The sequence below is a fragment of the Phacochoerus africanus genome, chromosome 3 (genome assembly GCF_016906955.1).
Source record: "Phacochoerus africanus isolate WHEZ1 chromosome 3, ROS_Pafr_v1, whole genome shotgun sequence".
NCBI lineage: Eukaryota > Metazoa > Chordata > Mammalia > Artiodactyla > Suidae > Phacochoerus > Phacochoerus africanus.
Genome location: NC_062546.1, coordinates 29,319,663 through 29,346,989, shown reverse-complemented (window position 1 = coordinate 29,346,989; position 27,327 = coordinate 29,319,663). Strand labels below are relative to the sequence as shown.

The window sequence follows — 27,327 nt, the reverse complement described above, 5'->3', positions numbered from 1 at the left end:
TTCTGGTTGCTAAAGGGTGATTTTAAAAGATTTGAACACTGAGCATTTTTATTAATTAATAACTAGGCTTAAAAGAAGAAGTTAATTCTCATGAGAAAATAAATCATATTTTGTGGAAAAATTAATAACTATGCTATATATGAACATAGAATCAAAATCAACTTGGAAAGGAACTCTCCCAGCTGTTTAAAAAAATCTTAGAAATGTTTAGAGTTCTCTTGTGGCGCGGTGGGTTAAAAATTTGGCGTTGTTGGAATTCCTGTCCTGGCTCAGTGGTAAAGAACCCAACTAGCATCCATGAAGACTCGGGTTCGATCCTTGGTCTTGCTCAGTGGGTTAAGGATCCGGTGTTGCCGTGAGCTGTGGTGTAGGTCACAGATGTGGCTTGGATCTGGCATTGCTGTGGCTCTGGAGTAGGCCGGCAGCTGTAGCTCCAATTAGACCCCTAGCCTGAGAACCTCCATATGCCAAAGGTCAGCCCTAAAAAAGACAAAAGACAAAAAAAAAATTCTTCTCTTCTTCTATGGGCACAGAATGCCTGATTTTCAGTTGGGCACATGGCCACCCAGAATTAAGACTGTATTCCCCAGCTTGCCATGCAGCTAAATATCGCCATACAATAGGTTGCAGCCAATGCAGTGTAAGGGGAAGATATACATGCAACTTCTAGGTCATTCATTTAAAGAGAGGGGGATGTGCCTTCACGGTCCACCTTCCTCCCTTTCCCCTGGTTGGAATGCAAATATGTTGGACAACAGTCTTGGACCATGCATAGGAGAGGAGGATCCTAAAGATGGAGCACAAGTAGCAAGAGCTTGGGTCTCTGGACCAGACAGCCTGTGAAACTAAGCTGTCCTACCTGCCTCGAGACTGTTACAAGAGAGAGACACACCAACTTCTGTCTCAATTCAGCCACTGTTAATTTGGTTTCTGTTACAGCCCCTATCCTGAATAACATGAAAAATGCCAAATCAGTCACAAGCTCCCTGAGATTCTAGGGAAAAGGGACTAGATGATGGACAGAGTGTTGAAGAATGTTGGGGTCATAGCAACACCTCAGGAGCACACGAAAGGAGATCCAGAGGATGAGTCCATATCTGCCTCCCTCAAGTCCTGGACTGTAGCACAATGCTCCCTCTGGCCGAAATGCCTCTGCATGTTCCTTCTGCTTCACCTACCCCAATACACATATAGCTGGTCAGCTCCTTCAGACCTTGGCTAGACCTGGCTACTTCAAGGAAGCATGTCACAACAGTCCAGGTTCAGTTCGGCATCTCTATTATATGCCCCACACAGCATAATGCCATGTACTGCTCTCACAGTACCTACAGCTTTGAAAATTTACATTTATCTGTGTGGCTATGATTGTCTCTCCCTTATAAGAGTGTAAGTTCTGCGAGATCAGGAACTGAGGCTGTCTCCTTTACTACTGTTTCCCCAGCACCCAACACAACGCACAGCACAGAGTAGGTGCTCAATAAGAATATATGTGTGAAAGCGATGAATGAATGAATGAATGAATCCGGACAAGAGAGAACAGGCTTCCCGAGGGGCAGTATAAATGCTGATGTTTCCTCCAAAGCAGAAAACCCACTGATCTGGACCCCACTGATCCAATGCTAACATGAAAGAACATCTCGCTGACCTCTCACAACCATCCTTTTCACAAATGAATAAGTGTGGACTTAGAAGTGTGAACTTGTGCGGTTCCCGGTAACTGGAGGATCCTCAATTCTTACTCCCATTTCTCAGATGCGGAAACTGGGTTAGAGACGCCGGCCCAGCTCGGGGCACAGAGAAAGGAAGGGTGGGGAAAGTCGCCGGGCCCCTCCACCCGGCCGCATCCGGAGGCCTCGGGGCTTCCGGGCTTCCGGTCCCCTTGCCCGGCGGCCTGGGCTCCGGGGACGTGCGCGCCGTGTGGGGCGCGCACGCAGGGCGGGGCGTGCGGGGGCGCGCGCGTGCGCAGGCGTCGCGCGGAGGGACTAGGCAGAGCCGCGGAGTCGCCGCCAGGTCGGTTTTCTCTGCACGCTGCCCGTCGCGCCGCCAGCCCGTCCGCCGCCGCCGCCGCCGCAGCAGCCATGGGAGTGCAGGTGGAGACCATCTCCCCCGGAGACGGTGAGTAGGCACGCTCAGCGGCCCTGGGGTGCCCTCGCCGCCGCGCGCATCCGCTCACCGCGCCCGTCTGTCTGTCTCCTTAGGGCGCACCTTCCCGAAGCGCGGCCAGACCTGCGTGGTGCACTACACGGGTGAGTCCACGGGCCCGCGGGGCGGGATGGGGGGCGGCCCGTGGGCGGCCGGCACGGCCTTGGGGCAAAGGCCCGGGGCGTGGCGGCGGCGGGCCCGCGTGGCCAGAGGCTGAGGCCTGGGCGGCGGCAGCGCCCCCGAGGGGGCAGCCTCGGGCCTGCGGAACCCCGGACGGTCTCAGCTGGCGCGTGCGAACGCTGACCGCGAGCGGGACGTGATCCTGCCTTTGGAAAGCAGTTCTGTGCCTCAGGTGCTGCGGTTCTGCCCACAGTACAGATGGGGAAATTGAGGTTTGGGGAGTCGAAGTCGCTTGTCCAAGGTCATACGCTTGGGACTGGGCAGAGCTCTGGCCAAGGACCATCAGAGAGGATTTATATCATTTCTGTGTCCCAGTTGACACCCTATTCCCGCTTCCGCCCCACCCTTCGCTGAAGATAAGAAGGGCGAGGTAATTCCCGGTCCGTGGGAATTCAGCCTCTTAGCCGGGGAACTCGCGCTGCGCTGCGGGTAGGGAAACGTCCACTTTCTAAGTCTTTGCTCTGGCGCATCCTGGCCTTGGGGTATCTGGATCTGCCCGGTCTTTTTCCTCCTCTTACTTTTGAGTCACTTAACAAATCCAAGCCTCAGTGGCAGTGATGGCCCAGGCTGACAGAACATGTAATTTAGCCCCCGCAGCCCTTCCAAGAGTAGGGGCTTATCCCTACACTAAAGATAAGGCAACCGGGGCCCAGTTAGGGTAACTAACAGTACTGTAAGCCAAAAGAAATATTAGACCCTCAGCCAGAATTCTAACATGATGGTCATATGCCTTGAGACCGTCTTTTACTCCATGCCCTTACAAGGTCCTCCCTGCGTTGTGTTGGTGGGGGGCGGGGGTGGGGGGGAGGCTGAGCAGGCGCAGACTTCTCGGCTAAGGGGGGGTGGTGCTGGTGATTGGTGTAGCCACAGTGTTAATATGAACAACTTTCCCTCCCCTTCCTCTCCCTTCCCACCCTTTCCTCTCTTCCTCCTCCTCCTTCCTCCGTTTCTTCTCCTTCCCTCCCTTTTCCTCCTCCTCCTGGGTAGTAGGCAGTTCTGATCCTGCTGCTTAGGGATAAGCTGTGCCCTTCTCTCCCAGATCAGGAGGGGAGCCCCCTGCCGACTTTCTTTTGGAAGGGAAAAAAAAAAAAAGGCAGCTAACCTTCCCCCCTCTGATACCCTTTAGTCTCTGGCTTTTTATTCCACTGGCCCTTCTCCCTAGGTAGAAAAAGGGGCAGGGGGTGGAGGGAGTTAGGGACTGGAACTTTTCAAAAGGGTACCAAAGGGGGACGTATTGAAACCTGTCTTTGTAGGGAAGTGTCTCATGCCTGCAAAGGAAACTGGGAAAAGTGGGTTTGATGTTTTAAACAGCTGTCTTTGTAGACCACGGTCAGCACCTGAGCCTAGGAGGGCTCGTGGAGGAAAACTTGTCAGTGTGGTTGTTTTTGATCTGTGAGATGAGAAGAGTAACCATGGCCTTTTACAGTGCTGGGTGAGTGGGCAGTTCTTTCAGCTCCCACGGCCAACTGGGGCAGAGACTGGGACTCGGAGAGGTGGCTTCTGTCCCTTTCTCTCCTCAGTTGGCGAGTCGCCGCATCAGGATAAGTGGCTATACCTGTCCCACTCCCAAGTCCATGCCCCTTGTCCGTGGCTCACTCATCTTTGGTGCTGATGGCAGGACTGGGCACCAGCATGTAGGTAGCACCACATTTCACCGTGCCTCTTGGTGAGATGTCCCCACACAGCATGCCTGGAGCCTTTCCCTAAGAAAACAGATGGTCGTGGGACCCAGAACACCATCAGGGCTCCCAGTGCCTCTTCTCCAAGTCTGTGTTTTCCTCGAGGGTGGCACCCACCCACGCGTTCCCAGAACAGCAGCAGGACCCTGGCATGCATTAGGACAAAAGCGTTCTTTTTTATTTCATTTTCGATAAGCGCAACAAAGAGGCCCTGGTGAGAAGCCAGCTCTGCCTCATGCTCACAGAATAGGCTGTTCTGGGGCAGGCGGCTTTGTTTCTGCGGGTCTTTGCCACCAGCCTCCCAGGAAGAACCTGTTTGAGACCTGTGGGGGCGTGAGAAGAATGGGAAGGCGCTTTGAGATTTCATCTGTAGCAGTAAAGGCTTTTAAGGCACTGGGAACAGAATCCATCTCGAGGGAGCATGGTGGGGAGTATCATAAAAATCTAAGGGTCCTCAAAGGTAGGGGACCCACTGGACCTCGAGAAGGGAGAACAACTTCTCCTGGTGCCCCTAGTTTTCATCTCTGCGTTTCTCTACCTGGCTGCCTCAGTAGTCTCCTGTGACCGCCTTCGTTTTTCTTCTTCTCCCAAATGGTGGGTGGCAGAAGTCCCTGCATGCCCACCCAGCCTCCTCCCTTGCCCCTGGCCAGTTTCTCTGTCACTTGTGTAGCTCCCTCAGAGTGCCTGGGTGTGTGGCTCCCGTGGTTACAACTCCTAGGAGGGAGAATCTGATTGACCCAGGTTCAGGTTGGGTGAACAGTCTAGATCCAGTCGGCTCTGGCCAGGTGTCTGCTACTGCTGATTTGGGGCCAGATTGAGAGAAACAGCAGTGGAAGAAAGAAGGTAAAACCCCCTCTCAGCCAGCAGAGTTAGGCATGGCACAGACTCACTCCGACTACATGGATGTTTTAAATGCTGCTGGTGGCTGCCACTTGTAGCCTGGATGCTATTCTCCAGGCTCCTTCTGGTGCCTTCTGTGGCCTCTAGCAGAGCACAGTGTGAACACAGCCTCAAAGAAAGGCCTGTGCCATTGGCACAACATTGGAAGTCAACTATACTTTTAAAAAAGTTTTAAAAAAGAAAAAAAAGTCATGTGCCGCCCGTTTGTAGTGCCAGAAGGGAAAATGGAAGATTTGCTGTCACCAGCCAAGCACCTCCTAGTAGCATGACAGGCAGGCGTTGAGGTAGGAGGCAGAGGTGGAAAGGTAACCTGCCAAATCTGTGCCTTGAGGATCAGGTGGATTCTCATGGCTCCCCCTCCCGCCAGGAGCTTCGTCATCTTTGTGGTTGAGCTTGTCTTGACACACAGCTAGAGGCTTACGTCCCTTTTACTCACATCAGCAGGCCACGTGCCTGCTATTGTCAAAGCAACCTCAAGTGGATTGAGGAATTCTTTTTTTATAGTTGACATCCTGTCCTTGGGACTGGGTTTAAGTTGTCTGCAGCCTGACTTCTGACTGAGGAAGAAACTGAGGATCCCTCGGTTTATCTCCTCAGGAGGTCCACTTGGAGGGACACTGCAGCTCCCAGGGCAGGAGTGGTCACTTTCCTGCAGTTGCGGTGGTCCGTCTCATCCACCCCCGCCCCACACACGCATGCCCTGTGCGCGCGCGCGCGCACGCACACACACACACACACACACACACACACACACAGCTTTCCTTTAGCTTCTGTCATCCCTCTCCTCTCTGCTTTATTCCACCCACTCCCTGCTGGCTGTTTCTTGGCTGATGATCTGGTGTCTGGAGGCTCACCCCCAGCAGAGACTGCTCAGATGGCTTCCCCCGATGTGCGCTGTCTTCAGGCAGACAGGCTGTGACTGTTTGGGCAGGGCCCTGCCAGGACCCTTCTCCCTCTTATAGCAGGTATTTATTGAGCAACAGCAACCAGCCAGGCACTAGGGACGTGGCCCATGAATGAAACAAAGACCTGATCTAGTGGGGACAAGACTAACAGCTGCTCAGGTGGTGAGCAGCTCTGTGGAGAGAGATTAAAGCAGAGTGAGGTCCTGGGAAGGGGGCTTGCTGTTTTTAGTGAGGGTAGTTGGAAAAGACCTTTGACAAAATGACGTTTTATTTGCCCAAAGGAAGATGGGGAGTGAACGGCGTGGCTGCCTAGGGGAAGGGTACTCCAGGCAGAGGGAGGAGCTGGCTCAGGGACCCTGAGCCTAGAGCCTGCTTGGTGTGTTAGAGGGACAGTGAGGAGACCAGAAGGCTGGAGAGGATTGCGTGAGGGAGAGGTTGGGAAGAGATGAGGTGATGGTGTGGCCTTTTAGGTTATGAAAACATCGGCTTTGTCTCTGAGTGAGATGGGAGCCCTTAGAGGGTCATGAGCCAACTTGGATGTTAACAGGACCCCTCCCTTCTGGCTCCTGTGAGGACATTGGACCATTGGTGGCAAGTGCAGAAGCAGGGCCCTGCTTGTGTCCCGGGCATAGAGTATGCCAAGGGTAGGTAGGCGGAAGTGGTACCTGGTGGACAGTGATCCCCAAAGAGTATGTAGATCCTTTGGTAGGTTCAGATCATAGTCTGGGCAGACTGATCCACTTTTCTCAGCTTCCATGTGCCATCTGTAAATGGGGATGATAATGCCTGCTGTGAGGAGTTGCTGGCCATGAGCGCCTTCTGGCGGGGGGGGGGGGGGGGGGGGGGGGGAAGCAGCATGGAGATTGCGCATACTGTCATTAAAGGTCCCTGTGTCCTAGGCACTGCGAGATGTATTGTCCTTGGCCCAAACCTATAAGCACTGCCTACAGAATATATTGGCTAAGGAAGCTGCAGCTGTTCTTTTTAATTTGGGGGCCAAGAGAGGTTTTTAGTGTTTGCCATTGTTTCTTGGTGGGTATGAGAGGAGCAGGGTTGGTTGAGCTCCACCGGCTCAGCTGTGAGAGCAAGTTAAGGTGTCAGTCCTTTTTCCCCTCAAGTTTCCTTAACATAATTGGATTTTAACATTTTGAAAATAGACCTTGCCATGTAAACATTATTTTCTTTCCTCTGGGATTGTGATTACCAAAATACAGAATCACACGGATGCCACCATGAGCGCAGAAGAAGGCTCATTTGTCTAAAATGAACCAAAGACCTCATAGCATTCTTGCGTCTTTGTGCAACTCTTGTTCGTGAAGGTATCAGACATAGAGAAAAACAAAGTAGAATAATACATACCCATGCGTCCACTACCTAGATTCCGCAGTGGCTGATGTTTTGTCATATTTGCCATTCTTTTCTCCTTAAAGTTGTAAGTGTAGATGGGTGTCATCTCTGTGGGGTCTTTTGCTGAGCCTCGTACATTGCAGACATGATGAGACTTAACCTCTGAGTACTCGCGCAGATGCTGTAAGAGTGAGAATATTCTCCCTATCCTACTGCTGGTCACATCCGAGGACTTTTTTTTTTTTTGTCTTTTTGCCGTTTTTTGGGCCGCTCTCGAGGCACATGGAGGTTCCCACGCTAGGGGTCGAATCAGAGCTGTAGCCACCGGACTACACCAGAGCCACAGCAACGCGGGATCTGAGCCGTGTCTGCAACCTACACCATAGCTCACGGCAACGCTGTATCCTTAACCCACTGAGCAAGGGCAGGGATCGAAGCCGTGACCTCATGGTTCCTAGTCGGATTTGTTAACCACTGCACCATGACAGGAACTCCACGAGGACATTTTAAATGATTCAGTAGTATCTAAAGCCAGATTCATACTGAAACTACCCCAGTTGTCTTCAAAGTGTTTTTTTAAATAGCTTTAAAACAAAAAACCCAGAATTCAGTTGAGGTTTAGTGGGATATTATGTCTTCAGTATCGATGTAGAGGAATCTTCACAGCTCACTGCCTTCCTGGAGAGTAGCTCATTATCACACAGGACACCCCGCATCTGTCTCATTGTTTTCTTTTTCTGCTGTTGTCTGACCCCTTCCACCACCTTGATTTCCTGTAAAGCAGATGTTGAAATGTCTAAGTAGCTTCCGGTTAAAACATCTTAGTGTGACGATTTCTTCAGTGACGCCCAGTACTTCACATTGGGCGTGCCTTGGGGAACATCAGCATGGGTCCTGCCAAATTTGATCTTTTTGTAAAGGCGCATTTTACCCTTGGCAGTTAGTGGGCAATCTGTGAGGCGCTTGGACATCCTGCACGCCCTGCTCCTTGTCAGCTTTTCACCTCCTGGTTCTTACCCCAACTGATGGTTCTTACCTGAAGAAACTATTTCATTGGCATTTACAAAGGGATCATTTAAACATTTTTTTCATATTTCTACAGTCACTAACTACTGTTCTATAGTTACCCAGGGTAAAGCTTAATTCCTTCGTTTTAATTACCAATTTTGCTTTTCTTTTAGAGCTGTACCCGAAGCATACGGAGATTCCCAGGCTAGGGGTCAAATCGGAGCTACGGCTACCAGCTTGCACCACAGCCACAGCAATGCCAGATCCGAACCACGTCTGCGACCTACACTGCAGTGCACAGCAACACTGCATCCTTAACCCACTAAGCAAGGCCAGGGATCAAACCTGCAACCTCATGGTTCCTAGTCAGATCGGTTGCTCTGCACCACGAAGGGAACTCCTTAATTACCAAATTTTTTAAATCAGTAATTGGTTCTGTTGTCAGCCCCAGTGGTGACAAGTGACTTTTTCCTCCTCTATTAATTTGTTTTTTGTGTACCAGGAACTAATACATCTTACTTGGAGCCTTAAGATATTGATATTCATTATTCCTTTTGATACTCATTTTGTCCCAAATTTGGGCAGTAGGAGCCCCTTCAGGCTGGCTCAGTACCTTTTTGACATGCTCCCACTATGTTTAATCATTTCCTTGGTTTCACTGCTCTGATCCTGGCATCAGTCATCTCTCCAAAGAGTTCTGGTTCCTTACAGTGGGGTCTCATAGACTTTTTTCCATTAACAGCTTTGTTGGATGTAGTTTATACCATAAAAGTTTTAACTTGAACATTTTTGGTGGTTAAAAACCAATTTTTGTGAAGGAAGTACTGATTGAGTTCATTGTATATGTAAACTGAAGCTCATTTGTCTGCCTTGGAATTTCCTCTGAAAATAGTGTTGTCACCTGCTATCTCCATGGAAAAGGCCAGGGGCGTCTTGGGTAACTTAGGCATGCATCGTCCAGTTCTCTCTGTGGTGCTCATGGCAGGATTGTGTTTTTTCTTTTCTTTTTTTTTTTTTTTTGTCTTTTTGCCATTTCTTGGGCCGCTCCTGTGGCATATGGAGGTTCCCAGGCTAGGGGTCGAATCGTAGCTGGAGCCACCAGCTTACGCCAGAGCCACAGCAATGCAGGATCCGAGCTGCGTCTGCAACCTACACCACAGCTCACAGCAGCGCTGGATCCTTAACCCACTGAGCAAGGCCAGGGATCGAACCTCATGGTTCGTAGTCAGATGCGTTAACCACTGAGCCATGACGGCAACTCCCTGTGTTTATTCTTATATCTGTTTTTCCTCTCCTGTTTTTTTTTTTTACCTAATGAGGAACTCAATTTAGTCCTTAACATTTGTTCCCTCAGACCCCTTTAACTTTGGCCAGATAAATTGTAGCCACACAAAAAGGAGGAGGAAGGGGAGTGAAAAGGGGAAATAATCAGCTTCTGGACGCTGCTGTCTCTGCTCTCGTTGCCTTTACTTTTCCCCTTCCAGGAGCACAAGCCACCCTGGGCTGTATTCAGTTCCTCAGACACACCAGGCTTCCCCCCAGGAAGGTCTCCGCCCCAGTGCTCAGCTGCCCGCTCCCCACCACACGGCAGGCACTCCGTCAGTGGGTCTCCCCTGACCCTTGGCTAACATGCTGCGTCACACACGCACACCTCTGTCTCCAGCAAGGTGCCTGTCCTCTTCCTTCGTCACCTTCCTCGCCGTCAGGCTGTGCGCACTCACATCTGCTCTTTCCCCAGGAGACTGCAGGCGGCCAGGCCATGCAGGCGGTCTTCCCCTGGGTCTCCATGTCAGTGCCTGGCTTCAAGTAGGTACTCATTGACTCTTTCACATCATCAGTTAGGACGTGGCATTAGCCTCTGGCTGGAGTGTGGAAAGCCCACACTCCTATTTGCATTGGTGGTATACTTCCATTGCCTTTAGGGTAGAATGAGAAAGAGAACCCTTGCAGTATTTTGGACTCAGCCCAATCCCTGTGGATTAATAAAACTGTGACCACTCCTTCCTCTCTCACCTACACACACAGGTCAGCGCCCCACAGCTTGCCCTGTCATTCAACAAGTGTGTTAGGAGCCAGGGCGGGGGAGCCTGGCCTTGCCCCGGCGTTGCCTACCTTGTGGGGAGCGCCTTCCATTACCAGGGAAGTGCCTTGAGCAGCCCACACCTGGGACCAGGCATGCCACACAGTCTTGGACGTGTATGGCTCAGTCAAGGACTTGCCAGTGTGTGCAGTGGCCTGGAGCGTGGGAATGGTGCCTTTGATTTTTCTACAAGTACTTTATTTTCTGCAAGTACCATTTATTATGTGCAAGGCATTGTCCTGGGTACCGAGAATATAGGAGCAAAGAGTCCCTGCCCTTGTAGGTCTTGTGGCGGGAATGACAGATAACAAGTAGGATTAATAAGCAAACGCGATAGATACTAGCCAGTAAGTGCTAAGGAGGGAACAGGAGAAGGTTGAAATTTTCGATAGAACCGTGAAGGCCTCAAGTGAAAGATAGCTGAAAGGGGTGAGGGAATAATCTGAGGGAATAATCCATGTGACTGGGTGAGAGCATTTTAGGCAGGGAGCACCAAGGACAAAGACCCTGGGGCTGGAGTATCCTGAGTGTGTGTGTACAGAACATAAAACTGTGTTCTCTGCGTGGAAACATTTGAGAGGAGGCAGAGATAAGCCAGGTGGTGCAGTGCGGTGGCGGCTCTGACAGTCTTGTAGGCCATTTTAAGGACCTCGGCTTCTACTCTGAAATGAGGAACTATGGGAGAGTTTTGAACAGAAGAGTAATTTTAAAAGAAGATCCCTCTGGGTGCCATGTCAAGTTTAACTGTAGCAGGGCAGAAACAGGGAGACGAGGAGGGGTTCCTATCATAAGCTGGAGCCAACCTCCAGAATTCACTCCTTTAACCATTCTCCCCTGCAGCTTTCTGCTTCTGTGTTTTCTGGAAAACAGAAAAAAGAAAAGAAAGTTAAAGATCATGCATGTTTCTGTCATTTCCAGGTCGCCTCTGTTGAGTAGTGTGTTTCCTTCCGTGCATCTCCTCCCCAGTCCTCTTAAACTGCAGTGAAGTAGGGAGTGGCAGGCCATGTGTTCTGGTTTGCATCCTGCAAGCCTGCTTGTTCTTCCCATCGTGGTGAGCCTGCCTTTGAAAATAGACTTTTGGTCATAGAATCTAAAGGAATTTAACCAAAGGTCAGAAGCGTTTTCAGGTAACAGACGGGAAATATTCTTGCACTTTGTGTGTTGGGGAGGCAGAAGCTGGTTCTCTCTTTGGGTCGGCACTTGACTCTTATCATAGCATGTGCACCGGACTTTCAGAACTGCAGTTCAAGGTTGTCCTGAGTTCAACCACAGAGCCCGAGAAATGGAACAAAGACATAAGCTTTGAATTAATGCCTCAATATGTAGAATCTCTTTCACCCATCGTGATTGGGACAAGTAGATAGTTGATATGATATGTTAATCATACAAGTGGCATGGTTTCTCTAAACATTTTGTTTAAATCCAAACAAATCATTTAGTAAAGGTCTTTCTTTTAGGATGGTTCTTCTGGCGGAGTTTTGCAAGGTTCTTGCAAAAACTAAAGTTGGCTTCTTTTATTTATTTTTTGATCTTTTTAAGGCCGCACCCACGGCATATGGAGGTTCCCGGGCTAGGGGTCTAATCGGAGCTGTGGCTGCTGATCTCCACCACAGCCACAGGAACGTGGGATCCAAGCCATGTCTACAACCTTCACCACAGCTCACAGCGATGCCGGATCCTTAGCCCACTGATCGAGGCCAGGGATTGAACCCACATCCTCATGGATACTAGTCGGGTTTGTTAACCACTGAGCCACGACAGGAACTCCCAAAGTTGGCTTCTTTTAAAGTAGAGCAGGGACTGTTGTGAGGTCACCTAAGTGCCACACCTTTCTAGGTTTTTAAGGCTGCTTTTTCCAAACAAACCTTAGTCTCATCCCCACACAGTTATTCACTAGCAATATTTTTTAGGGAGTCAAAACAGTCAGCTAGGACCACTCTTTTTCTATTCATTTATTTACATTACCATTTCATTGTATTTTCTATATTCAGTAAATATAATTCACAGAAAAGGATTTGGGAATAAACCTAGCTCACTGACCCCTAGAAAGCATAAAACTCACATGGGCAAGGAGGAGTGAGGATGAGCTAGAGACAGGACATGAAGGCGCTTCCACAGCCTGGGGCTGTGCGGACTGTGGTTTCAGTGAGTTTCTGGCATGGCAGTGAGGCATTAAGTAAAAGCTAGTTGACAGAGCTTCTGTACATAGTAAGGAGGCAGGATAGCTTAGCCTAGGTCAGTATGCCCATTTGTACCCAGGTCAGTACAAGATTCATCGGCTACTGAAAACCACATTGTGAGCCATGAGGCTTAACCACAAGTGGTGAAGCTCTAGCCCTCCAGGTGCTTTCTTGAGTCATCATCCCTTACCTAGTTGATGGTATTTGGGGCAAGGGGCTCCATGTCTGTTGGATTATAAGTGAACTAGTAACCCAGGGGTGCTCCTGAATCTCCACATGCTGGCCCTGGGTCTTAACCACTGCTTCTGTGACAGGGACGCAGTCCAAGGGTCCTTTGCACAGCAGCTGCTGGCCAAGTCTGCCTCTGCCGGTTCCTTTGGAGTGGGAGAGCCTTCCGTAAAGGCAGCAACAGCTTTCTGAGCAGGAGAGAGAAGCCGTCGGGGAGATGAGATGGAGACTTTTCTCCATGCTCGTGCTCTCTCTTTAAGCCCTTCTGCTCCCTCTCCAGGGATTTGAGTCCGGTTCTTCCCAGCACTTGCTCCCGTTTTAACTCTGTGAACAGCTCTGTGCCAAGTTTGGGAGGAGACCCAGGCAAAGGTAACACTGATGGCATTGGAACCTGAGGCTGCTTTAACAGTCCCTCAGGCTGCCATAGCTTTCACTCCTTTTGTGGTTTGTGCTCTTCACTGGGGTCCCCCACATTTTCACATGTTCCCACTGATTAGTAATTTGAAAGTGCCAAAGTGAAAACTGCCATTCTGGGATTACCCCTCAGGTCCTTCCATATAGGGGAGGGGTCCAGATACGGAAGCCTGGAGTTTGTCTTACTAGTCCTTAAACGTCGTGCAAGTGGAGGAAATTCAGAAGTGCTCATGAGGCCCCTGTTGAGAGGGCCCAGGGTTTGAGCTGAGTGCCACAGGGACATAACTCTGAGTCCGGTCTGTGACCTCAGGCTGTCTAGTTCAGAGACAAGAACTAATTCTTGAAATCAAAAAATACATAGCTATCCTAGACAATTTCTGGGTCATGAGGCATAGTTTTGTGTGTAATCAGAAATGAAATCGGTTAGATCTGCAAATAGAAGGTCATGCTGGTGATCCAGGTTTTTGCTAAGAGTGGCCTTTGGAGCTCAGAGAATGCCAGCTGTTCTGTCTGAACTGTAACCTCAGTTGCCTTCTCTCGGCAGAGTGTACTTTCTCTAGGAAATTACGCTGCTAACTTGGCAGGTAGCTTCACTGTTCAAGGGCTCCAGGTCTTGGCACAGAGCTGTTCACAGAGTTAAAATGGGAGCAACTGCTGAGACTTGACTTGCTGCCTGCTTTACCTGCTCCTTTGCAGAGGAAGCACCTGCCACATGCTGCCAGGTTGGGTGTAGGAGGTGGACATACGTAGGATTTTAGTAAATCTCACTATTCCCCTTCTCCCCATTTTTTTTTTTTTAAATAACAGTTTTATAAAGGCATAATTGACATCCAGTAAACTGCTTTTTTGGGGCAGGGGAGCTGCAACCACAGCATGTAGAGATTCCTGGGCCAGGGATTGAACCCGAGCCACAGCGCTGACAACGCCAAATTCCTAACTGCTAGGCTGCCAGGGAACTCCCATATACTTTTCATATTTAATGTGTACAATTTCATAAGTTTTAAAATGTTTCTTTGTTATTCTTTGAAACCTCCCCCTTCCCATCCCAAACAACTACTGATATGCTTTTTCTGTCTGCATAGGTTAGTTTGTATTTTCTAAGGTTTTATATAAATGGAATCATATAGCATGTACTATTTTGTCTGGTTTCTTTGACTCAGTATAATTATTTTGAGATTATGTTGTTCCTTATATCAGTGGTTGATGCTTTTTTTTTGTCTTTTTTTTTGTAGGGCCGCACCCGTGGCATATGAAGGTTCCCAGCCTAGGGGTGGAATTGGAGCTGTAGCTGCCCATCTGCGCCACCCCACAACCACAGCAACACGGGATCCAAGCCACATCTGCAACCTACACCACAGCTCACTGCAACCCACTGAGCTAGACCAGGGATCGAACCTGCGTCCTCATGGATGCTAGTCAGATTCATTTCCACTGAGCCACAGCAGGAACTCCAGTACATTTTTCTTGCTGAATAATTGTACAGATATATTCGTTTTTCACCAATTGGCAGATGTTTGAGTTGTTCCAGTTATTGGCTATTACAAGTCTGCTCTGAACATTTGTGTGTGTAAGTTTTTTTGTATAGCCATAAGCTTCATTTCTCTTGGATAAATATCCAGGAGTAGAGTGGCTGGGTCAAATGGGAGGTGTATGCTTAACTTAAACTGCCAAGCTATTTTCCAGTGTGGTTTTTCTGTTATATATTCCTACCAGCAATATGTGCGAATTCCAGTTCCTCCACATCCTCGCCAGAATGTGATATGAGCAATCTTCTCATTTGTACTTATTCTGATCAGTGATAATAATCCTAGTGGTTTTAATGTGCACTTTTGTAATGATGATAATATTGAACATCTTTTCATGTGCTCACTTGCCATCTTTTATCTTTTTCAATGGAGTATCTGTTCACATCTCCTGCCCCCCCCCTCCGCCCCCGCACCTTTTTTCGTGGCCACACCCACAGCATGTGGAAGTTCCCAGGCCAGGGATTGATCCCAAGCCACAGCAGCAACCTGGGCAGTGACAACAGTGGATCCTTAGCCCACTCTTCCAAGAGGGAACTCCTCTTCTGCTCTTTTTTAATTGAGTTGTTTTCTTTTTGAGTTTTGAGAGCTCTTTATATATTCTGGACCTAAGTCCTTTATGAGATGCATGCTTTATACAGATTTTCTTCCAGTCTGTGGCTTGACTTTTCATTCTCTTAAAAGTATCTTCTAGGGAGTTCCCATCATGGCTCAGCTGTTAACGAATCCGACTAGGAACCATGAGGTTGCAGGTTCGATCCCTGGCCTCACTCAGTAGGTCAAGGATACAGCGTTGCCATGAGCTGTGGTGTAGGTCGCAGATGTGGTTCAGATCCCGCGTTGCTGTGGCTGTGGTGTAGGCTGGCGGCTATAGGTCCATTAGACCCCTAGCCTGGGAACCTCCATATGCTGCGGGAGCGGCCCAAGAAATAGCAAAAAAGACAAAAAATTAAATAAATAAATAAATAAATAAATAAATCTTTGCCTAACCCACAGTCACAAAGATTATTTCCTTATATTTTCATCCAGAAGTTTTACAGGTTTAGTGCTCATTTAGAGTTGATTTTTTAGTTGATTTTGATTGTGATATGGAGTATAGATCCAAGTTTTTACTTTTTTGCCTGTGGATATACAGTTATTGCAGCCCAGTGTATGTTTTATCTCAGGCATTGGAGTTTTCGTCTCCGGAAGTTTGGCGTGAATCTTACTGTCCTCTGCTAATTCTGACATCGCTGATAGGTCTGGGTTGGTTTCAGTTAACTGACTGGTCACATTGTGGGTTACTTGGAAACAGTTTGATCCTTTTAGGTCTTTTATGATTTGTTAGCTGGCTTTAGGGCTAACTATTCCTCACTGCTGAGGTGAGGTCTTCCTGGGTGCCCTACCCACTACCTCACGAACCGTGACTTTCTCCAGTCTGGCTGGTGGGGGACAGACACTGATCCTAGCCCTGGGTAAGCTCTGAGCACTGCTGGGTCTAAACCTTTTGGATGATTCTTTTCCGGGCGGTGAGTGGTTTTCTCAGAGACATGCATTGACTGGTACTGTGCTGAATACTCAAGGGGAACCCTCTGTAAATCTCTAGGGATCTCCCTCTAGAGCTCTCTCCTCCCTGGTACATGTCCTGTGGATTTGGGCTCCATCCCACTTTCCTTTTCCTGTGAGCTCTTAAGGGTGTAAGCCGGGGCTGTCATAGAGCTTGCCTTGTTAGGTTCCCATCTTTCAGGGATCGCTGTTGTGCATTGTAAGGTCCAGAGTCTTAATTGTTTTAACTCTTGTCTGGGTATTTCCTTCCCTTCCCCTTCCCTTTCCTTCCCTCTTCTCTCTCTTTCTCTTTTGGGTTGTTTGGGGTCTTTTTGTTTTTATTTTTGGTTGTTTCGATAGATGAGTAAACCTGATCCCTTTTCTTCCCGCTTGGCCAGAACTACATGTGTTGCTGTCACAGCTTCTCTTGTATTCTACATTCAACACTGACAGTCCTAATTCCCTCTCCAGAAAACATCATTTGCACATCCATTCCTGCTTCTTAACGGACATGGCTTCCTCTCTTGCATCACTGCAAATTATAGCCATATATATTATATAGTGGCCTGTTGGGGAAGCCCTTTTTCTAGCACCTCCTAGCTTCTTTAGCCTGTGCCAGTTGGGTGACATCCTGCTCCGATCTTAGGATATCATTTACCCTTTGGACTCAGATTATGGGACATCCCCTCCTCACAGGTAAGGAAGCCGACCGTTACCAGCACCTCATCCCTCCCTGGGAAGATTTCTCCTCCAAGGAAGTAGGTGAGATTGGCAGATGGCGACTGGGCTCTGAAGTTCTGGAGTGAGGCTCGTGTCCTCTTCCCAGGGACAGGGGCTCATCTGAAATAGGGTAGGAGAATAAAGATCCTTGGCCGAGCTCCTGCTTAAAGCCCTTTTACTTAGCCCTTCTTTTTTTCAGCTTTTACGGTTTCTTTTTGCTCCTCGGTGACCCAGAAAAGCTTAAAGGGGACATCCTCCCAGACCCACAGTTTCTGTGCTTAAGAGCGTCCACTTCTCCTGACTGGCTTGCAGCAGGGAGAGGCTGAGTCTCCGCTTGTGCTCCCAGCCCAGTGCCAGTCAGACAGTCGAAACATCTCCCCTTCAGGCAAAGCAGGATGGATGCACGTAACATCTAGAAGTTGCTTGGCAGTGATTTGATCAGGAATAAAAGGAAAGTGTAGGGAGTCTGTCTCTGTACTCAGTGATTTTTACTGCAGTCCAAATACCATTTTACTCTGGCTGGGAGCATGTTCAAATTTGGTAGGAAATAGTATAATTCCTTTGGAGGTATACTGTGTTTTTTAAACCGAGTTGCAGCTCATTAGTGTGTCATAAAATAAATCTAGGGGATCACAATCAACAATCTTTTAAGAAATGGGAAGTGCATCCCACATATTAACTGTTATATGTAAATTTTGTTTGATTTATAGACATTTATGTGGGTACTGGGTCCTGACACTGGTCTGTCATCATAGTCAGTGATAGCTGTTACTGATGTGGGTTGTTGAGTTCCATTTCTTTGTTACTTCTCTCTTGGCAGCACTACAGTGTTTTACTAAGTAAATGTCAAGAGATTTACCTCATTCCAGTTAGATTACTTTCAGCTGCAGGTAACCGAAAACCTGACTTAAGGCAAAGCAGACTTTTAATCACCTCAGAATGCAAGTCTTAAAGGAGGTGGTTTGGAACTGGTTCAGAGCAGTGAGGTTCTTGGCTGACATCATGGTTACAAGATGGCTGCCATGGCTCCAGACATCACATCCCCACATGACAGCATTCAACAGGAAGGGAGGGCAGAAGCTTTCTTTCTGGGCATGTTTCTTTTTTACCAGTGAGGCAGGTCTTTTCTGCAAGACTCCAGTAGACTTCATGGTTGATCCAGGTGCATAGACGAGCCTGTCCGCCTACCCCCCACCATCTCCGGCATAGGAGAAGGTCTTGGATGGATGCCACTTCATCGTCTGGGCTAGGCTGTTCCTGCTCCTGGAAAGTTGATGTTCAGTTAGAGCGGAGGATAGGGGTGCTGGCTCTGAACTTTCCAAGGGTCTGGAATGTGCCACAGCCAGGGTTTCAGGTGCTCCCCTGGGGCATGTTTTCTCTGTGGGTTTTGTCCAGCAGCCTTTGCAGAGAGGACTCAGAGGACAGGGACCACCCTTCCATCCTTGGCTCTTTCCCATGGGCCTTCCTCACCTAGTAACTTGTACATTGTGGCTGCTTAGGATGCCCCGGGGTTCTATCGGGGTCTCCTCTAAAGAGCGCAGACCAGGAAGAGGCCACTTCTGGTCTTTAGTCTCTATTTTAGCTCATGGTCCCCATTGGGCTAAATCAAGCCTTTTGCTAGAGCCAGACCCCACTACCCACTGGCTCTGAGCCTTAGCGTCGATTTCCTTATTTCTATGACAGGCACTCTGGTGGGTGGATGGAAAGGCTCCTGCCCAGCCAGGGAAAGGATTCTGAGATTCCTGGCTGTTCAGTGCCTGCGCTCACCCTTAGTGCCGAGTTCACCTGGGGTGGGGTCAGTGTATGGCTTAAAGGAACGTCTATGGGGAGTATTGTGGAAAATGGAGACTTTGTCTTCACCCAGTTTCTCATTTACAGGAAACTGTACAAGTCCTGCCATTTGTCATTTCTTTGATCAGATAATGATTGTGTTCTGGTAAAGAAAGGAGCTACATGTACAGCCCAGCGTGTTAGTACTGGGGTGCTAGTTCCTGACACTCTGTCCTGTCTCCCTCTCAGTCCTCAGCTTCAGGCTTCAGGCAGTGTCAGCGCCCACTCTGTCTCAGGATCCCAGGACATCTGTCTCCCCTCCCACTCTGTTGGGACAACAGTTCCTGTCCCCCTCCCTGCTCCCTGTTTCCTATTTTGTTTAAAGAAAGAAAGTCTGGTGGCTGTGGTACAGCTCTCAGTTGATCTCTGCTTCCCCACCCCATCTCCCAGTGTCAACCATTGTTTTTAGGTTGGGATTTCCCTCCACCTCTAGAAACATACAAACTCAAGACAATTCCGTGTTTTGCTGAGTCTTATGAGTGATACTTAGAACCATGGTGTGGGCCTACCCTCACCTCCAGTGGAATCAGCTTTGTGTTCGTTATTTGTCGACTACCAGCTGGCCCCTTCCAGCCCAGGGTCCCAGTATGAGAGTTTTCAGGACCTTGGTGACAGCTGTCACAATTGGCTGGCGCTGGCTTCCAGAGAAACAACGTGCTGCTCTTTTTTGAGCAAGGAGTTGCAGTGTCTGTCTTTTATCATGACACTCACCCTCTGGCACCTCCGTCTCTAGAATTCCCCCTTTTGGTGGCAGGCGCCGTTTGGGGTTATCTGGCTTCTGGGAACCACATAGAATGAACATGGTTTTTGGATTTATAGCCTAGCTTTACTGCTTCAGTAAGTTACTTCACTTCTCTCTGCCTCAGTTACTCCTTCTGTGGAACGGAGGCAGTGCTATGGGGAGGATTGAAGATGGCTGTGTGGGAAGTGCCCACAGTTCTGCCAAAGTGGTTAGCAGTTCACTGGTGCGAGGTTTTCAGTGTCTTGTCCAGTGCTGCTTCTCCAGTTCGCCGACACCAGTTAAGTTCTGACACTGCCCCCTTTTCTGTACATGATGACGGGTGAATTGAGAAAGGAGTGTGGCTTCTTGGACATGCAGTGGCTTTGAGCTGCTGTGTGTGCCCAAAGGGCCACGGTTACTCTGAGTCTGGGAGGAAAGCCCCAGGGAGGGGGAGGTCATGCCGGGAGCACGCACCCTCATACCCTCTCCACACCAGGGTGGCTCTCCTGCCTCTGCTGTCAGCCGACTGCTTGGAGTCGGGGCAGAGCGTTCACAGGCCTGGCATAGAGGGGCTGTCCCAGCTCCTCTGAGGCCTGCCGAGGACACGGGAAGTCTCCTAGGACACCCTGCCAGGCCCTCCGGTGCTTGCCTCTGGGATGGGCACTCTGCTGCTGGCTTGGACTGGCCTCGTGTCATTCCTCCTCATTGCTCATGTTACACCTGCCCTTTTCCGCAGGGATGCTTGAAGATGGAAAGAAATTCGACTCTTCCCGGGACAGAAACAAGCCCTTTAAGTTTGTGCTAGGCAAGCAGGAGGTGATCCGAGGCTGGGAAGAAGGGGTCGCCCAGGTATGCTCTCCTCGCCTTTGTTTTGTTTCCTAGTGTCTACTTGGAAATTTTAAAAATTATGGTTCTGGGTAGAACATTCATAGGGTACAAAAGATGGACAAGTAAAAATTTCACTCCCAGCTCCCTCACCCAAATAACTCCTTTTATTCATGTTTCTTGTAGAATTTCTTTCTCCTTTTTTTCTCCTAGACAGACAGAACACACACATTGGTCTGTCCTTGGCTCTTTCACTTGATCCATCTCTGATACTTTATATATCAGGACATGAAGGAGGCGGAATCTGTCCTCCTCATAGTGCTTCATAGTGTAGGTGGACCTCACAATATTGCAGGTTCAGTTCCAGACCATCATAATAAAGTGAATCTTGTGGCGAAACAAGTCACAAGAATTTCCTGGTTTGCCAGTATATATCAAAGTTATGTTTACACTGTACTGTAGTCTAAGTGCATAATAGCACTGTGTCTAAAAAAACAGGGCCAGTTTGTTCTTGAATAATAAGGGGGTAGAGGCACCATCCTCTCCCCATCTCACCCCCACACCCCCAAACAGTTGGAAATCCACGAATAACTATAGTTGGCCCTCATCCAAGGATTCTCCTGGAACCGCTGATCAGGTAGCATTTTAGTACTGAAAAAAATTCGTAAGTGTACCCATGCGGTTGAAACCCATATTGTTCAAGGGCCAACTATACATACCTTAATTAAAGAATACTTTATTAGGAGTTCCCATTGTGGCCCAGTGGGTTAAGAACCTGACTAGTATCCATGAGAATGCAAGTTCTATCCCTGGCCTTGCTCAGTGGGTTAAGGATCCTACATTGCCACAGGCTGCAGCGTATGTTGCAGGTGCAGCTCGGATCTGGCATTGCTGTGGTGTAGGCCGGCAGCTGCAGCTTCAGTTTGACTCCTAGCCTGGGAACTTCCATATGCTGCAGGTACAGCCCTCAAAAGGAAGAAAAAAAAAAGAAACTTAATGACAAAATTCTAGCCATCATCTGAGCCTTCAACAGGTTGTAATCTTTTTGTAGTAGTAACATCTATGATCACATATCACTATTCAAATGTAGTAATGAAAAGTTTGAAATATTGCAATAATTAACCAAAATGTGACACAGAGACATGAAATGAGCAAATGCTTTGGAAAAATGGAACCAGTAGACTTGACTTGACACAAAGTTGCTTTGTTTGAAAAAAAAAAAAAATGTCTGTGAGGCACAGTAAAATGAGGTATGCCCATATTTCCTTAGGTGGGTGTACTGTGATTTTTTTGACCAGTACTCTGTGGATGGCCATTTGGGTCATTTCCAGTACTTCAGTATTATAAACAGTGCTGCAGTGAGGGCTCTTGAATGGACTTTATTTTACATTGTTGCAAGTGTTCCAGCTGTTGCCATAGGCAAATTCTCAGAGATGGAGTGAGTGGTTTTCACTGGCTATGTCCACTGAATTTGGACATGTGGTCAGGTTGCCATCCATAGGGGTTACACACTGTGACTTGCCACCAGAGGGCTGTTCCTCACAGCTCTTCCAGCAGGGTATGTTAGTAAACTTTTGGCTTCGGGACAGTCGTAGTGAGTCAAAATGTCATCTCGGTGTGGTTTTGTTTATTCATTCTTTTTCAGTGCCCTCGCAGCATATGGAAGTTCCCAAGTTCCCAGGCCAGGGATCACATCTGAGCTGGAGCTGCGACCTCTGCCGCAGCCGCACTGGATCAGGGCTGGGGATTGAAATGGTGCCTCACAGAGACGAGCTGGATCGTCTCCACAGAGACTGCGCCACAGCGGGAGCTCCCTTGGTGTGGTTTTAATTGGCATTTGTCTTATTATTGACTGTAATGATAAGTCAGACCACTTCTGAGAGGTCATGCTCACGGAGAAAGTCATTTTGTTTGCTTTGAGTCTTTCTTCACCTCTCCCCTCCCCGTTTGTGTAAACAGCTTTTGTTCTGCCAACTCTGCAGATTCCCAGTAGACAGTAGGGGACCCAGGGTTGCCAAATTTCAGTTGGATTTTATCCTTCCACCAAGCCCAGGAATTTTTTTCTTGGCACTGACCAGGTAGAGGGGTGTTTATGGCAGCCTGAGCCCCAGGGGTCTTCATAATTGAGTGCTGCTGCCATGATGGGTAATTAGTCTGTTTCCTCTCACCAGAGAGAATTGGAGACTTAACCAATGTGGAGAGAGAGATTTCTGTCTTCCTTTCTCTTTTCCAGAGTACAAGTTGCTCTACTTCCTCTATAAAAGAGCAGTGATTTATCTCCACGTAAACTGCTTGCAGAAACTAAGCCATCCCACCCCTGGGTGTCTAGGTGTCTGTTCCTATGTGGCTGAGGATTGGCTGTACAAAAAGGAGAGGCTCTCTGGGGCTTACTCCCTTTGGAAACCCCTCCACCTCTACCTTTCTGTCCCATCCTGTCCCCCCCACCCCACGTCTGGCAGGCTCTTGGGTCTGTAGCCCATCCCCCATATCCCCTGCCAGCCATTGTCCACGCCACAACTCATCTTCCGTGGCTCTTCCAGCACTGGAGCAGTAATTATGTTATGTGTCCCAAGAACCAGAGCTGCCACCGAGATAGTGTTAGCCTGTTTCACACCCAGGCTTGGTGACGCATGATGGGTGTTGGGGAGATGCCCGGTCACCCCTACGCCCAGTGTCCTTTGGGTCTGTCAGAGCACTGTCACTTGTGAGAAGTCTGGGTGGTCTGAGAGCTACAGGGAGCATCTTTTAAATCCTTCACAGAGGAGTTCCCATTGTGGCTTATTGGTAACGAACCCGACCAGTGTCCATGAGGGTGAGAGTTCTATCCCTGGCCTCACTCAGTGGGTTAAGGATCCAGCATTGCCGTGAGCTGTGATGTAGGAACAGACACGGCTCAGATCTGGTGTGGCTGTGGTGTAGGCCAGCAGCTGCAGCCACGGCTGTAGCCCTAAAAGACGTCTTTTAAAAATCCTTCATAGACTATTTCTGTAACAAGTGAGTTGATGGCGGGGTGGGGAGAAGGGTTGTCTTGTATCCCTTTTCCCGTTATGATATTGTTGTTCTGGTTTTCTGTCTTTACAAGTCTGCAGTCCTGCCGCATGCACTCTTTCGGCAGCTAGTTTTTTTCATCTAACGATGTATCTTGGACATCTTTCTGTGTTGGTATGGTTAAGACCACTCTGTTCTTTCCGAATATTCCCTGCATTCTCTCTGGTGGCTTAACCCATGGGGCCTATGTACCTATGAAACCACACCCCTTGCAGTGAGCATTTGGGTTGCTAGGAGATTCTGGAAGTGGAATTGCTGGGTAAAAGTATATGATTATTTTGAAGTATATTAAGCCAGTATCCGTATAACTGTCCTTACTAGCTTGGTCCAGTGTGTCCCAGTTTCTGAAGGGAGCTGTAGGAGGTAAGCCAGCAGCTTTCTCTTCAGTCACCATCTCTTGGGCTGGGTCAGAGCCAGGAAGGCAACATGGAGACTTAAAAGCCATAGGTAGAAGGTGGACATAGAGCAGAGAACCTGCTCACTGTTCTGTTCTCCCCATAGAAAAATACTTGTGTTACTTGTGTCCTTCCAAAGGTGTTTTCTGTTTAGGCAGGTAGGTACAAATATATAAATACTTCCCTCTTGTTCACACAAATGGTAGCATACTGTACATGCTACTTTGTACCCCAGAAAATCATACTTCTCTTTTAGTTTTTCTGTATTTCTGAGTATGAGTATAAATATAGAAAGAACAGAAAAGTAGACTAGACTTCCTCCAAATATTACTTTCCTTGGTGTTTTCTTTTAAAGCAAAGTTGTTTTTTTTTGTTTTTTTTTTTTTTTTGCCATTTCTTGGGCCGCTCCCCGTGGCATATGGAGGTTCCCAGGCTAGGGGTCGAATCGGAGCTGTAGCCACCGGCCTACGCCAGAGCCACAGCAACGCGGGATCCGAACCACGTCTGCGACCTATGCCACAGCTCAAGGCAACGCCGGATCGTTAACCCACTGAGCAAGGGCAGGGACCGAACCCGCAACCTCATGGTTCCTAGTCGGATTTGTTAACCACTGCGCCACAACAGGAACTCCAAAAGCAAAGTTGTGATCAAAATACTCCTTTTTCAAGAGTGTGGATGCCTCAAGTGACAGGCCACTGAAGGACTAGGTGGTGACACTTGTAGAGTGTTGGTTGCTCAGTCAGGTCAGGGAGACCTGGGCAGAGAAATTGAGGGCCTGACCGTTCTGTTCTGGGAGTCGAGAGGGATTTTATTTTAATCTGCTGTTGGGCCTTTGGAGCAGATGCAGGGCTCGTCCAGGCTGACTGCCTGCTTCCACGTCCTGCACTGTGGGTGCTCGGTGCCCAGGCAGCCACGCAGTCACTGGAATGTCCCAGTCACACCAGCCTAGGCAGGGGACACCTTCTGAAGGAGACAGTTGAGGAGTGCCTCCAGCTCATTCATCCTTCCTTGCTCTTTTCACAGATGAGTGTGGGTCAGAGAGCCAAGCTGACTATCTCCCCAGACTATGCCTACGGTGCCACTGGGCACCCAGGCATCATCCCACCGAATGCCACTCTCGTCTTTGACGTGGAGCTTCTAAAACTGGAATGACAGGAATGGCCTCCTCCCTGCGCTCCCCATTCTTGGGTAAGGAACTTAATGCCGAGGGACCTTCTTTTACCTGTCTTTGCTCCTGCTCAGTCAGGCCCAGCGTGTGATGGGCGTCAGAGAGAACCGAGAATGCCCTGTCATTCCGCCTCCGCCAGCTGGCCTCAGAGTTTTATTTTCAGTGTATACCTTGGAAAGGGATGGCCTGTGCTCTCGAAAGAATGTGTACCGGAGGGAGCTGGCTTTCTGGAAATGTGGAAGGACAGGGGGAAGAGGGGTGAAGGGCTGTGAGTCACCCTGGCCTAAGCCTCCCCCACATGCTGCCAGAGAACCGCCCAGAGCTGCTTGCAGGGGTCTTAAAGGAAAGCCCAGGGACGGAGCCAGCAAGTTACAGGTTCAGTGAGTGACCGGAGACTGCAGCCTCAGTCTGCTGGATGTGGGGGAACCAGCTGAGGGCTGTGCACGTTGAAGTCCCTGGGGAACGTTTAAGGTTCTCTTCCTGCCCAGACCAGTTAACCGGAATCACTGGGAGTGAGGTCCAAGCCTTCAGATTCTTTAAAGCCCCCCAGTGATTTCTGTATGCAGCCGGCTTGGAGCCCCATTGATAACAGGAAACTGTACTGTTAGCTGCCCTGGTGGGCTGTGCCCATCCTGCTGTCCTCAGCAACAGAAATGTAACCTTAGGTTTCAGAAAACACAATGGGAGTTCCCGTTGTGGCTCAGTGGGTTAAGAGTCTGACTAGTATCCATGAGGTTTCAGGTTCGATCCCTGGCCTTGCTCAGTGAATTAAGGATCCAGTGTTGCCGTGAGCTGTGGTGTAGGTCGCAGATATGGCTCGAATCCAGCGTTGCTGTGGCTGTGCCTATGATGTAGGCTGGCAGCTGCAGTTCTGATTGAATCTCTAGCCTGGAAACTTCCATATGGCACAGGTGCGGCCATAAAAAAGCAAAAAAGTAAATAAATAAATGAAAATTAAGAAAAAGCAACGAAGGTAAGCGGGAAAGAGGTTGCTCACCCGGGGATCCAGCCTGAGTCCAGCTGGCCCTCCTCAGCTGGAGCAGAGGGGGCGACGTCCAAGGTGAACCTTCACGGCTATTGGGGAAGGGACTTGGTGTGGCAGCAGCCTTGTGGCTGTCCCCACTGCACACAAAAAGCCCTGAGTTGCTGGAACTTACCCATTTTTTTTCCCCCAACAGATGTGCCATGGAAGGATCTGGTGCCTCCAGACGCGCACGAGTGCGCACCGGGCTTTTGCTGGCGTCGTACTCGGCTCTGTGTAAACATCTTCCCTGACCGAGTGTGTTCTGTCACTGGCTTTGCTCTTCCCCTTTCTCCTCGTATGTGTGTCGACCTGAACTATATGCCGTAAACCTCAAGTTACTCATTTTAGTTTGTTTTGTTTTGGGGTGAAGATTGAGTTTCCGTCTTTTGAATCTAGAGTTCCAGTTAAGTATTAGTCAAGTATTAACAGCACAAGCAATGGGTTAACTTTAGACTAGGAATTGGGGGGGGGGGCAAGAAGTTTTATTTTATTTTATTTTTTTTGGATGAAATTTTTATCTATTATATATTAAACATTCTTGCTGCTGCGCTGCAAAGCCATAGCAGATTTGAGGCGCTTTCGAGGGCCGAATTATTCTCCAAGTTGAGAGATGTCCTCGGGTTGAATTAAAAGCCCTCCCCAAAACGAAAGTGGGAAGAGGGAGAGCCTTTGCCTCCACTGCCCCACCCCCATCCTCCCCGCAAACCCGCTGCCTTTTGAAAGCAGATCGTTTTCACTGAGCTGTTGGACACTACAGGTGTCTGTCCTGGGGCCAGCAGGGACCTCTGAAGCCTTCCTCTCAGCCTGGCCTTTTTTTCTTTTTCCTTTTTTTTTTTAATCCTGTGGTTTTTCTAATGGATATTCAGGACTTTTATAATCTCATAGCTATCCAAGCTCCACTTCCTAAATTTTAAGAACTTTAATCGAACGTTTAAATTGAAGGTGCTGTTTGTAGACACTTAACACCCATGAAAGCCCAGCCATCGTGACAAATCCTTGAGTGTTGTCTTAAGAAAATGATGCTGGTCATCACAGCTTCAGCATCTCCTGGTTTTTGATGCTCAGCTCCCCCTGCTGATCTCAGAGTTTTCCTGGCTTCTCCTTCCCCCTCTCACCCCTTTGCTGTCCCGTGTAGTGACTTGGTGAGAGAAATTGCTGCCTACTCCCCCACCCCCTGCACTACATATGAGTTTCAAGTTTTATTATTGCAATAAAAGTGCTTTATGCTGGCTTTTCTCAGCTCATTGTGATGGTGGTTACTTTCAGGTGCCTCACCTTGACCTTTGGTGCAAGGGGGTGGGGTTGGGGTGTGATCATGGGGGTGTCACTTTGGAGGTTGTGTCTTGGCAAAAGAACTTGGAGTTCCCGTCGTGGCGCAGTGGTTAATGAATCCGACTAAGAACCATGAGGTTGCGGGTTTGATCCCTGGCCTTGCTCAGTGGGTTAACGATCCAGCGTGGGCCGTGAGCTGTGGTGTAGGTCGCAG

At 48.9% G+C, this 27,327-nt stretch overlaps 1 protein-coding gene across 1 annotated transcript; it reads left to right on the top strand.

Moving 5' to 3' along the window:
- The first annotated feature begins 1,934 nt into the window (after positions 1 to 1,934).
- On the top strand, positions 1,935 to 27,080 carry FKBP1A (FKBP prolyl isomerase 1A). The gene is made up of 5 exons (XM_047771434.1): positions 1,935 to 2,115; positions 2,199 to 2,246; positions 20,118 to 20,230; positions 24,673 to 24,837; positions 25,996 to 27,080. The coding sequence occupies exons 1-4, from the start codon at positions 2,079 to 2,081 to the stop codon at positions 24,799 to 24,801; spliced, it is 327 nt and encodes a 108-aa protein (XP_047627390.1). The 5' UTR covers positions 1,935 to 2,078; the 3' UTR covers positions 24,802 to 24,837; positions 25,996 to 27,080.
- Positions 27,081 to 27,327: the final 247 nt, after the last annotated feature.